General features: G+C 41.4%; 1 protein-coding gene across 3 annotated transcripts in view; it reads right to left on the minus strand.

Annotated features, from left to right (window-relative positions):
* The window catches only part of KIF16B (kinesin family member 16B), a 291,552-nt gene that overhangs the window by 64,882 nt on the left and 212,577 nt on the right, over window positions 1-14,093 (minus strand). For all 3 annotated transcript variants that reach the window (XM_005860579.2, XM_014535047.1, XM_014535046.1), the window contains one exon: window positions 8,413-8,535. In XM_005860579.2, the coding sequence (XP_005860641.1) occupies window positions 8,413-8,535 (123 nt within the window). The remainder of the gene's footprint in view (window positions 1-8,412; window positions 8,536-14,093) is intronic.

A 14,093-nucleotide genomic window follows, 5' to 3' on the forward strand; every position in this document is an offset into this window, starting at 1 on the left:
GGGGGGGGAGGGGGGGGGGGGCGGGGGGGGGGGGGGGGGGGGGGGGAAGCACAGATGTCACCTGAAGGGGAGGAACCCAAAGACAATCTTGAAATATTACTTTCTGTTTTCACAGGAATAAAAACTCTCAGGGAACAAAATATTTGAAAACACACACCAGTGTTGGCTTGTTTCTTTATATTACCATGTTAATATGTAAATTAAAAGGCAGGACATTTCAAGCAACGCTGAAAACATCAGCTTATTTCTATAACAAGGGTGTGACAGCTTTTATCAGCCTTAACCACCGAGTTCCTAGGCCGGTGTTTTGCATCATGCTGAAATGTCACTTAAAAATAAAATTCTACCCATTCTGAAACCCTGGGTAACTGAAAAAGGCAAGAATAATGCAGTGTAATGGATTTCACATATCAGTCACTGAGAAGCACTTGACGCAGGAGGTAAAATGACTGCTGTAGTCCAGCCAGCGGTGTCACCTGCCGTTTGGTGCCAGCACATACTGTGCAGGGACATTCGGCGACCAGCGGGACACTCAGTGATGTTCAGCACGAATGTGCTCTCAGAGAGCAGCCTAACTGGCACCCCTCAGCTTCTCGGCCTGTCTCTCCTATCGGTGAGCAAGACATCCATCTCTGGAAGTGACTATGGACACAGCCCCAGAGGGATGTGCTATTGGGCTGCACGGGAAGGTGTAACTGTATGGACAATGGGAGCTGATGTCCTGACCCAGGGCTTCCCGGGTCTGTGTCCTCCAAGGACCAGGAGAATAAAGAGGGGGGTGCAACATGGAGATGACCACTTTTGTATTGTCAAATAAGGACATTAAAACAAACACCAACCTACAGATGGTGATGCACCCACATAAGACGATGCTATTTAGTGATTAAAAGAAACAAATTACTGTTGTACTCAGCTACACAGATGAGTCTCCAAAACATCACGTAAAGTGGAAGCAGCCAGACACAAAAGAGAAAGTGCTGCCCAGTCCACTCACAAGGCAGGTGTGGACAGACACAACCCCTCTGACCCACAGAGAGCAAATGAGCGCTCGCCTGTGGCAGGGCATAGGCGCTGGCTAGAAACTTCTGGAATGACTGAAAAGTTCTACATCTTAATTGGTTACATGAGTGTATACATACGTCTAAACTCATCAAACTACACTTACAATGGGTCCGTTTCATGGCAAGTATATTATGGTTCAACAGAGTTGATTGAAAAAATGTGAGCAAAAAAACAAAAACCTATATACTTAGCTATTATCACCGTTTTTTTTCGTAAAAGTTGTCTTTCATCCCCAAAGGAAAGAAGCTATGTGACAGTCTTCTCGAGTTAATATCTTTGTTTCATGAAAAGCTATGTTTTCCTCATTTTAAAGCCCAGTGATAGAATCCTCCTCAGGCCCCATCAGGGGTCAGATGAGCATTGGAGAACCACTTTCTCCCCCAAAGGCCACTCCCGGAACCCCACCTTGAGCATCCCTTTCACATTCCAGTCCAAAGCTCACCACTGCTTCATTCCTCAATGAACAGACCACTGAAGTTACCAGATTGGGGATGAAAATGAAAATGGCCAGGAAGAAGGAATTATTTAAATAACTAATAAATTCTATGTAAATAAGGGTGGGCAGAAAAAGGTAGGAGGCTGAGGAACCGGAGGGTTTAGGAAGAGTTGAAAGGTGAATTCCAGGGCAGCCACACGTCCATGTGCCAACTCTTCCCAGGCTCCCTGGGGCCTGCCATCTAAGCTAGATGAACTGGCAGCAAACACCAGCAAGCTGCATATTCAACAGGGTGTCAAGACCCTGCTCTGTTGATCACAGAGGGCACCATGCCCTGCTAAGTGCCTTCAGGACCTCAGAAGACTGTATCATGGGGGATGGAGGAAAAACAAAATTATGTATTTTTTTTAAGGAGAAGAAGCAAAGATTTTTCTAGAGAATGTAATAGCATATCTATATACATTAACAGATTTTCTTTGTAAGAAGATCTAAAACTAAATAGAACAGACTCTTTTACAATTAACACTTTTTACCTTAGACTTCTTAAAGCCACTGGCTCACCAAGAGAAGAACTAGGAGTAGCCAAGCTCTTCCCTAAGTGTGATTATTTGTTCTAGAAAACACTGCCTCTCCATGTAATAGTCAAATGATGGATGCAGAAGGTTGCATACTTAATGTTAAGGGAGTCAGAATGTTGAGGGAGAATAATAAAAAAGAAACCTGGAAAATACAAAATCCTTGTACAAAAGACATAATTGAACACTGGGAGTCATTAAGTGGGCTCCAAGGGCAAAATCTTTTTAAAATTAATTAATTTATTTCTAATAACAAACATTTATCCAGCACTGACTACGTGGCAAGCACTGCTCTAAGCACTTTCCCTACCTAAGCTCATGCACTCTGCATACCCAGCGGGTGGTTTCATCATCACCTTTGCACATGAGGTTGTCTGACTTGCTGAGGGTACCAGAGGAGACGGGACAGGATGGCAGTGCACCCAGCCCTATTCCAGCAGCTAGGCCTTTGCTGGAGCTCAGCCATTTCTGTTCATTTTGTTAAGGGAGAGACAGCATATTCATGCTACGCTTGCTTCTAGTTCTGGGCCCTGACACTTCTGTGACTGGGTAACCCCCAGAGAATGTGAGGCCCTCAGCTCCCCTGTGAACACATCAGGCAGCCCTGCTCCCATGGGGAGCTAGGAATTCTCCAGGAAATGCTCCCAGGCCATTCCTGGTGCTAATGACGATAGCATCGGGATAAATATAAAGAGGAAGCAGAACAGTGACATGCTTTCAGAACTTGACTCTGTTAAGTTCAAAGAAAGCAACACTCTTTGGATTTGGACTTCATATTTCGAAGTGAAAGCCTAAATTCTAAAAGGCCTCCTGTGATTTTTTGTACTTTCTCTAAGTTGCCTTTACAGTAGCATCTTCATAATTTTGGCCAGATTTGCATCTGGCCTGGAGTATTATTTGCATGAAGTTTTTATTTAAATCAACTTAGTTTTTCTTTTTTAGATATAATTGACAATATAATGTATTCTTTCAGGTATACCACATAGTGATTAAATATGTACATATATATTGCGAATGATCACCAAATAAATATAGTTAACATCTGTTATCATACATAGTTACAAAAATTTTTCACTCTCTTAGCAACTTTAAAATACTGAAATACAGTATTATTAACTATAATCACTATGGAATATAGTCTTATTAACTATATTCATTTTATAACTGCAGCCTTTGGGCTCCACCCATTTCTCTTCTGCCTGCCTCCAGCCCCCCAGTCCTCTGGTAGTCACCAGTCTGTTCTCTGTATCTATGAGATTGGGCTTTTGTTTGTTTTTCAGATTCCACCTATAAATTAGATCATACTAAGTCAGCCCAGTTTTAAAATAATTAAGTATCCATATCTTAAACTTTATGCATGAAATTGGTTTAATAGTTGTATTTTATTAAAACATTTATCTATTAAAATAAAATAAATCTAGGCCCATTAAAATCATTGCATGCCTTCCACGGCTGTGAGTTCTTTTTTGGAGAATTCAAAAATCTGAGCTGGTAAAAGCCAGTCTTTGTCCTCTACTTAAAAATAGGGATATAATACAAACACAGCTTCAGAAATTATGTCTATGTATGTATACACCAGTACATGTATGCACAATAGGAATTCTATACACACATACACACACTATAAACACACAGTTTCAAATGGCTGAAAAGGAACTGAGCAGCAATGAGGTGTTAAATCAGGGGCAGGGGGGATTACTGGATCAAGGACACCATATAGCGGCAATTATTTGCACTGTTTCTCCAGGGAGACTGAAAGAACATGTGTGTCTAAAGGGAGGAATCACCTGGGGCCCCGGGGTTCTGGAGGTTCATCGCAGCAGGGAAGCGAGGAGGGCCGGCTTCAGGCTCCCTCCCCAGCCTCCCCCAGTAGAAGCTCCATCAAGGTCTTAGCTAAGAAGAAATTTGGAAATCAGAGGTACTATCCAATGTCCTCATTTCACCCCTGAGGAAACAGGCTCAGGGAAGATAAAACACTTAGGGTCATTCAGGAAACTTCAGTTGAATCAGAGCCTAAAAGTCAACATCCAGATTCCCAGCCTGGTGTTTATCTGACCGAGACCCCCTCTGAGAACACCTTTGTGCAGCCATAGACTGGTGACTTTGGTGAATGTCATTACATCAGTACCCTCCTCTACCCTTGAAAATGAAGAAGCATGATTAGTCATTAATTCCTTGAGGAGGGGATGGTGGCCAACAATATTTAATGAAGTGCCTGTTATGAGTCAATAGAAATAAATTAGGAATAAGATGAAGTCATTATTTTGGAAAGTATGATGTAAGGAAACAGACACATCTCTTCCTGAAAAGTTGTATAAATTAAATAATGCCTAAAACAGATTAGGACACCTTCCGTTAGTAATAATAGAAACAACAATAAAAACAGCAATAGAAATAATAGCAATAGCTATAACTGTTTATCTCATACCAGACACTATACTTAGTACTTTATATGCACTGATATCCCATGACATAAATAGTATTATTCCCATTTTGATGATAAGAACATTGAGCCCAAGCCCTGGGGTAGGGTGACCACTGTCCGGCTTGCCTGGCACACCAGGTTTCCCAGGGCATGGACCTTTCAATGCAGAATGCAAGAAAATCCTGGGTCCCCTGGGATGGCTGGTCACCCTGCCTGTGGGGCTGGGGAGTGATAGCAACTTCCATGTCTGCCTGACTCCCCAGCCACCACCACCTTCTACGGGATAACTTCTCTCCCTGTGCCACACAGTTAAGACTTTCACATACTGGCTTAAAAAAGGGCGTGGCCCGTATCTTATAAAACAAGACACACACATGTATCCTCTTCTCCTTTTACAAAAAAGGCCAGAGGAAAGCATTGCCTGGCCGCAAGCCTCCATTCCTCGAGACGAGTAAAAAAGAGCAAACACTTACCTTGACCTCAAACTCGAAGTGCTCGTCCTTGCCTTGCCCGCAGAGAACATAGCGAGGGATGCTGATTTTAATCGGGTCCTTCAGGTCATCTGGACTTGCTCCCAAAGAGCGAGAAACCATCCGCTATCAAAGGCACATCAGATGGGGAGAACAAAGAGAAGCAAGATCACTCAATTGCAAATACCCTGCTTGGGCAGACAGGAGAAAATGTGTTTCAAGTAGAGAAAAGTGCATCAAACCGGTGGAGTTTATTTAGAAAAATGATGATTGCCTTTGAAAGAAAAATGCTAAGTCTCTCTCACAACAAAAGACCAGTTCTTTAGGTATATTATCCCCAAGAGTTAGGGCAAAAGCACTTCAAAATGTTGTTTGCCTTTGAAGTTCCTTCCAATTTATAAGAACAAACGAAGAAAGGGACAGATTACATATCCCAACTTAAAAAAAAAAAATTGGTCTAAAACAGATTCCTCTCTCTGAAAAGTGTTGATTATCTGACTTTTTTCTTCACAGACTCTTAGGATGATGTACATAATGCTCCAAAAGCTGGAGATTTTACTCAAATTTACTTCATTTTTAACTTCCAGGCATCTTTATAAGCCAGTGTAGCGTGGAAAGCTCTTTCAGCCACAATTAAAACAAATCCCAAGTATTTTCTTTAGGCTCCATTTGATTAATAATCTACTTGGCCCTGACAATTATTTATGGTCTGGATGGTGGGAAGCCAGAGGGGTTTGAGGAATAGGCATTATGAAAAAAATAAATCTTCAAAATGAGTTCTCTGGAGTGTGAATGGAAGTCTCTGAACAATCCTTATCATTTGCACTAACCTGGGGCTTTAGAAAACATAAGAAAATAGGTTTTTAAACAATAGCAGTAATAAAATAAGTATGATCATAATTATAGTTGCATTTGTTGAATACTGACTATATACCAAGAACTTCACTTAATGGTTTATATGCATTGTTGCATGTAATCCTCACAATACCCTATTTATCAGACGGGAGCCCAAGGCTAAGAGTTTAGGAAACTTATAGTGGTAAGAGGTAGAGCCAGCATTTGAACTCGGGCTAACCTAGCTCAACTATGTCACCGCTATATTATACTGCTATAGTGAAATTTTAAAATAATTTCATCCATCTCAGATACATTGAGCTAATGAACACTTCAGTATATTCAGAATTGAAGATGAAAACTCCACAGTTATGCAGTATAACCTATTATGACTAAGAAAACAGTGGGCAATTCACTCCCTATCTCTCAGAGAGAAAGGGGTCCGGGCTCCATGGATCCGCAGCCAGGAGTAACATGAAAGGTCCAACCTAACCATGTGTGTGTGTGTGTGTGTGTGTGTCTGAACCAAATCCTAGCTGGAGGATATGATTTCTGAGGGAGAGATTGCTCTGATTTCTGGGTGACACAGAGGCGTACACTTGGTCGCAGATCACTGCTGTCACCTAGCAGACAGTGTAAAGGTTTGGGCATCATATGACTTTCACAAAGTCTTCTAGAGCACCTTAATTTCCCTGCGTGGCTGGCCACCCAAAACATGAACCATTCATTTGATCATACTGGGGCACCTAATTAGTTGTCTCTGATGTCAAAAACTGTAGTGGAAACTCTTAAGAAGCGAGTTTCTCAACATGTGCATGGCCAAAAACCTTTCAATTCACTGATAGCATAGTCCCAAATTTAAGTGCAGACATTTCCTGAAACATGAAATACGTTTTTCAATTTAAAAGTGAAAAGGCTGAGAAATAATTTGGTGGTTTTATTTCTTTTCAAAGAACACATTCACTGCTAAGAAATGTTTTTGACCTATAAATGATGGCTTACCCATGAAGTTCTTGCTCTGCTGCCTAAGCCCTAAAACCTCCTATGCCATGCTTGATAACTGTATTTTTCGAGTAGGAACATAATCTCTCTTCAAAATCTGACACAATTACTTGGCAATTCAACTTGTTGCATGTGTGTGTGTGTGTGTGTGTGTGTGTGTGTGTGTGTGTGCGCGCGCGCGCACGCTGCAGGTTGGATTAGGGGTAGGGAGCACACTGTATTTTGGAACAACTTCAGGAAAAGGGAATACTGCCAAGGGAATTTTAAGTAGCAGCTAGCAACTGATATTTCCGGTGAGAATTAAAGACCCACTGGCTACCATAGCAGGAACCTGGATACTCCCAAGGTCTAGACCTAAGGGGCAACACTGCAGCTGATTTGATGAGGAGCCATCTCTGTACAGTTACAGACGCTTTTTCAACGAGGTGAGAATGAGGAAAAGGAAGAAGGCAGGCAGGCAATTCAGTATTTTTTCTTCGATCAACTAGAACAGTGTATGTATTACAATGTGTCTTATTGGTGTAGATGACAATACCAACAAGGGTAATACACTTGGTATTGAAAGTATACAGTTACCTGCTTCCCTGAAGCAGTCAGTTGACTTAAAAAACACAGAGCGAGAAAGAGGACACTCAGAATCAAATCCCTGTGGGAGGACGTGGTCTCTGAGCAACACTCCCCCATCACCTCTGCCCCTCAGTTTCTCTGTGTCTATGGAAGGGGGTATATTTATCAAATCCCAACGACATGGCAGGGACCCAACCATGAACAAGGCAGTGTCCGGCCCTGTCGGACTTCTGGTGAAGCAAACTCTGACAAGTAAACTGATCATTACAGCAGGATTTTAAGTGATGGGGACACAGAGAGAGAAAAACTATGAATATGAACATTGCTATCTAAATACCATGAATTTTACTGAGGAAGAACTCCGGTCAAAATGGCCCAGGTTACCTAAGCAATGGAGACTTAACTTAAACTTTCGAAATGCCTTTTCTTATAGGCACCTCTTGGATACACAATATTGATATCTTTTATTGAGCACCAACTACGTGCCATGCAGAGAGCCCGATCATGGAAGTACAAAGTAACTTTTACAAAGTATCTGGAATTTCTAAGACCTTTAATTTTTTAAAATTACATTATGTTTTGAACCAAGGTTTGTTTTTTTCCCACTCTAGATGCATTACATTCTAAAGTTAGTAAATGCTACCTTAACTTTCTCTTTCTATAAGTCCACTTTCAAAGTGGGATAAGACTGGAATTGATGGTCTATATAGGCCTTTTAAGATAGAAAGTTTTCTATTTCCAAGAATATGTACCTGCAAAACAATTCCTAATGAAAAGAAAGTTGTTTGAAGCTCAGGCTCATAGATCCATTAAAGAAAAAAAAAAAATCCGCCCTGACCGGTTTGGCTCAGTGGATAGAGCATCCCGTGCCACACAGTTAAGACTTTCACACACTGGCTTAAAGAAGGGCGTGGCCAGTATCTTATAAAACAAGACGCACACATGTATCCTCTTCTCCTTTTACAAAAAAAGCCAGAGGAAAGCATTGCCTGGCCGCAAGCCTCCATTCCTCGAGACGAGTAAAAAAGAGCAAACACTTACCTTGACCTCAAACTCGAAGTGCTCGTCCTTGCCTTGCCCGCAGAGAACATAGCGAGGGATGCTGATTTTAATCGGGTCCTTCAGGTCATCTGGACTTGCTCCCAAAGAGCGAGAAACCATCCGCTATCAAAGGCACATCAGATGGGGAGAACAAAGAGAAGCAAGATCACTCAATTGCAAATACCCTGCTTGGGCAGACAGGAGAAAATGTGTTTCAAGTAGAGAAAAGTGCATCAAACCGGTGGAGTTTATTTAGAAAAATGATGATTGCCTTTGAAAGAAAAATGCTAAGTCTCTCTCACAACAAAAGACCAGTTCTTTAGGTATATTATCCCCAAGAGTTAGGGCAAAAGCACTTCAAAATGTTGTTTGCCTTTGAAGTTCCTTCCAATTTATAAGAACAAACGAAGAAAGGGACAGATTACATATCCCAACTTAAAAAAAAAAAATTGGTCTAAAACAGATTCCTCTCTCTGAAAAGTGTTGATTATCTGACTTTTTTCTTCACAGACTCTTAGGATGATGTACATAATGCTCCAAAAGCTGGAGATTTTACTCAAATTTACTTCATTTTTAACTTCCAGGCATCTTTATAAGCCAGTGTAGCGTGGAAAGCTCTTTCAGCCACAATTAAAACAAATCCCAAGTATTTTCTTTAGGCTCCATTTGATTAATAATCTACTTGGCCCTGACAATTATTTATGGTCTGGATGGTGGGAAGCCAGAGGGGTTTGAGGAATAGGCATTATGAAAAAAATAAATCTTCAAAATGAGTTCTCTGGAGTGTGAATGGAAGTCTCTGAACAATCCTTATCATTTGCACTAACCTGGGGCTTTAGAAAACATAAGAAAATAGGTTTTTAAACAATAGCAGTAATAAAATAAGTATGATCATAATTATAGTTGCATTTGTTGAATACTGACTATATACCAAGAACTTCACTTAATGGTTTATATGCATTGTTGCATGTAATCCTCACAATACCCTATTTATCAGACGGGAGCCCAAGGCTAAGAGTTTAGGAAACTTATAGTGGTAAGAGGTAGAGCCAGCATTTGAACTCGGGCTAACCTAGCTCAACTATGTCACCGCTATATCATACTGCTATAGTGAAATTTTAAAATAATTTCATCCATCTCAGATACATTGAGCTAATGAACACTTCAGTATATTCAGAATTGAAGATGAAAACTCCACAGTTATGCAGTATAACCTATTATGACTAAGAAAACAGTGGGCAATTCACTCCCTATCTCTCAGAGAGAAAGGGGTCCGGGCTCCATGGATCCGCAGCCAGGAGTAACATGAAAGGTCCAACCTAACCATGTGTGTGTGTGTGTGTGTGTGTGTCTGAACCAAATCCTAGCTGGAGGATATGATTTCTGAGGGAGAGATTGCTCTGATTTCTGGGTGACACAGAGGCTTACACTTGGTCGCAGATCACTGCTGTCACCTAGCAGACAGTGTAAAGGTTTGGGCATCATATGACTTTCACAAAGTCTTCTAGAGCACCTTAATTTCCCTGCGTGGCTGGCCACCCAAAACATGAACCATTCATTTGATCATACTGGGGCACCTAATTAGTTGTCTCTGATGTCAAAAACTGTAGTGGAAACTCTTAAGAAGCGAGTTTCTCAACATGTGCATGGCCAAAAACCTTTCAATTCACTGATAGCATAGTCCCAAATTTAAGTGCAGACATTTCCTGAAACATGAAATACGTTTTTCAATTTAAAAGTGAAAAGGCTGAGAAATAATTTGGTGGTTTTATTTCTTTTCAAAGAACACATTCACTGCTAAGAAATGTTTTTGACCTATAAATGATGGCTTACCCATGAAGTTCTTGCTCTGCTGCCTAAGCCCTAAAACCTCCTATGCCATGCTTGATAACTGTATTTTTCGAGTAGGAACATAATCTCTCTTCAAAATCTGACACAATTACTTGGCAATTCAACTTGTTGCATGTGTGTGTGTGTGTGTGTGTGTGTGTGTGTGTGTGTGTGCGCGCGCACGCTGCAGGTTGGATTAGGGGTAGGGAGCACACTGTATTTTGGAACAACTTCAGGAAAAGGGAATACTGCCAAGGGAATTTTAAGTAGCAGCTAGCAACTGATATTTCCGGTGAGAATTAAAGACCCACTGGCTACCATAGCAGGAACCTGGATACTCCCAAGGTCTAGACCTAAGGGGCAACACTGCAGCTGATTTGATGAGGAGCCATCTCTGTACAGTTACAGACGCTTTTTCAACGAGGTGAGAATGAGGAAAAGGAAGAAGGCAGGCAGGCAATTCAGTATTTTTTCTTCGATCAACTAGAACAGTGTATGTATTACAATGTGTCTTATTGGTGTAGATGACAGTACCAACAAGGGTAATACACTTGGTATTGAAAGTATACAGTTACCTGCTTCCCTGAAGCAGTCAGTTGACTTAAAAAACACAGAGCGAGAAAGAGGACACTCAGAATCAAATCCCTGTGGGAGGACGTGGTCTCTGAGCAACACTCCCCCATCACCTCTGCCCCTCAGTTTCTCTGTGTCTATGGAAGGGGGTATATTTATCAAATCCCAACGACATGGCAGGGACCCAACCATGAACAAGGCAGTGTCCGGCCCTGTCGGACTTCTGGTGAAGCAAACTCTGACAAGTAAACTGATCATTACAGCAGGATTTTAAGTGATGGGGACACAGAGAGAGAAAAACTATGAATATGAACATTGCTATCTAAATACCATGAATTTTACTGAGGAAGAACTCCGGTCAAAATGGCCCAGGTTACCTAAGCAATGGAGACTTAACTTAAACTTTCGAAATGCCTTTTCTTATAGGCACCTCTTGGATACACAATATTGATATCTTTTATTGAGCACCAACTACGTGCCATGCAGAGAGCCCGATCATGGAAGTACAAAGTAACTTTTACAAAGTATCTGGAATTTCTAAGACCTTTAATTTTTTAAAATTACATTATGTTTTGAACCAAGGTTTGTTTTTTTCCCACTCTAGATGCATTACATTCTAAAGTTAGTAAATGCTACCTTAACTTTCTCTTTCTATAAGTCCACTTTCAAAGTGGGATAAGACTGGAATTGATGGTCTATATAGGCCTTTTAAGATAGAAAGTTTTCTATTTCCAAGAATATGTACCTGCAAAACAATTCCTAATGAAAAGAAAGTTGTTTGAAGCTCAGGCTCATAGATCCATTAAAGAAAAAAAAAAAATCCGCCCTGACCGGTTTGGCTCAGTGGATAGAGCATCAGCCTGCAGACTGAAGGGTCAAGGTTCGATTCCAGTCAAGGGCATATACCTTGGTTGCAGGCAAAGAAAAAAAAATCCTGTGTAGTTGTGGTCAAGTGGGTAAGGTGATAGATGAGAAAGAAAATCCCTGCCTTCACTGACTGGGTGTATGAGTTAAGCAGGGACCAGTGATCTGGGAGGAATTGGATCTTATCAAGCAGTTTGCCTAAATCTAAGATGGCCCCTTACATACCAGCACCTGCACAGGTAGCTCAAGCAATGCGTCTAGATGGGCTACAAGAGACACCACCCCAATCAGGATCAGACAGGAAAGTGTACCAAAGCCCTCTGCTGAGAAGAAGGCTATTTCTCTTCAGAATCTTGCATGTTGGAACAACAAATACTGTTAGACCCTCTGCTCTCACCCACTGGCTTCAATCTCAATGATTTCAAAGTAACTAAATATTAAGTGCAGAGAAAAGAAAAACTGCAGACATGAATAACTGGAGAATAAAGATCTGAAGGCATCAGAGCAATAGTATAAGCAAACAGAAGAAACATCAAATGAGTGTGCGTCTACATCTAATCTCTGTTCCAATGTAAGTTTTAGAAATTACTTTTTGGAGTCAATTGCATGAGGAATGTAGAAGTCTCAGGACGTAGTGTGAAAGGTTCCTGTCCTTTTCCTAAATGCAGGAAGGAAAACTAATGTGACTGTCTCATAAATTTAATTTTATTTTTTTGAAAATAGCTATATCTTGACTCTCTTGAGGTTTATACAAGACAAGTACGCTGTATCATATTTTATCCTATTATTTAAGGGAGCTTTCAAATTTCTATGTATTTATTTTGGAATCAGTCACAGTTTCTCTACATGTAGCAAAGAAGATTCTTGGACTTGGAAGGGGAGCTGGTGACACATCGCAGAAGGAGGCAAAGGGACATGAAAGGCAGTGTTCAGAAGCACGTCTTACAGCAGATCTGGCAGGGGTAACTCCATAGGACACTTCAAGGGGTTTTAAATGAACTGCGGAGCTATTTAGAAGAGAAGGGTCAAGGAAAAGCACATAATTAGCAACGGGGGTTACATTGCTATACATTAGAAATACTGTCTTTTAAGATACAAAGAAATATTTTTCAGAAGCTTTCAATGAAATAATGTTCTGTGTCAACAAATATGTTATTTTTTTTTCCAGTTGTTGGGGAAACATTATAGTCGGGTCCTCAGAGGAAAGAAGCAGACAGACCACAGGCTACCTTGTAATATTCAGATTAGAATCTTTTCTTCCTGCTCAGGTTGTCTCCTTCAAAAGGGGAAGATTAAGGAAATTAATAGTAAGTGGCTTCAACATCCACTGTCAGCAGTGCAGAGGGCATGGAAGGGACCAATTCTCCAGGGAGTCATCAGCATTGCTCCCTAAGCCCTCTAATGATGCACCAGATGGCCGAATTCAGTATATGCTTGGACTATGTCAAGGTCAGACCTAAGTTCTGATGTCTGATATCCTAGAGGCAAATAGCCAAGCTTTACTTATAAAACACAGTTGTTGTTTTTCAGATTTAACAAAACTATTAATTCTCCCTTCTTTATTTTAATCCCTCATATATTCAACCACACACACCATAGTAATAGTTCTAATTAGAGCTACTATGTATCAAGCACCTACTATGCTCCGACACCTTGAAAACAGTCTGGGGCAGAGAAGGCAAGGATCTGTTACATTCTCAAATATAAGCCACATTACAAGAAACAGGAAATAAAGGTAACTTGTGTGGTGCAAATTATGAATATGATAAAGAGTCAAGCAAGACATGTTCATACTTCTCTCCAGCAGGTGAAGCCTGCCTAGGCCATGTAGGGACCTGGTGTGAACACCAGGCTGTTGTGAAGGCTTAGTACACAGAATGAATTGGATTTTGCTAAGACATGGGATGGGTACACCCTGACCAATCCTGTCCAACGGAGGACAGCAGCCTGGCATGAGGGAGTGGTGCCAACCTTATTTTATTTTATTATTTTACTAGTGGCCTGGTGCACGAAATTCGTGCACGGGAGGAGGGTGTCCCTCAGCCCAGCCTACACCCTCTCCAATCTTGAACCCTTTGGGGGATGTCGACTGCTGGTTTAGGCCTGATCCCAGGATGTCCGACTGCCAGGATTGGACCTAAACCGGCAGTTGGGCATCCCTTTCACAATCCTGGACCACTGTCTCCTAACCACTCACCTGCATGCCTGCCTGATTGCCCCTAACTGCTTCAGACTGCCAGCCTGATCGCCCCCTAACAGCTCCCCTGCCGGCCTGATTGACGCCTAACTACTCCCCTGCTGGCCTGATCATCCCCAACTGCCCTCCCCTGCTGGCCAGATCACCCCCAAGGCTTTTATTAGTATAGATATGACCCTTCACAGAAAATTTCACTAACCCTGCTTTACAATAAGGG

The sequence above is a fragment of the Myotis brandtii genome, unplaced genomic scaffold (genome assembly GCF_000412655.1).
Source record: "Myotis brandtii unplaced genomic scaffold, ASM41265v1 scaffold137, whole genome shotgun sequence".
NCBI lineage: Eukaryota > Metazoa > Chordata > Mammalia > Chiroptera > Vespertilionidae > Myotis > Myotis brandtii.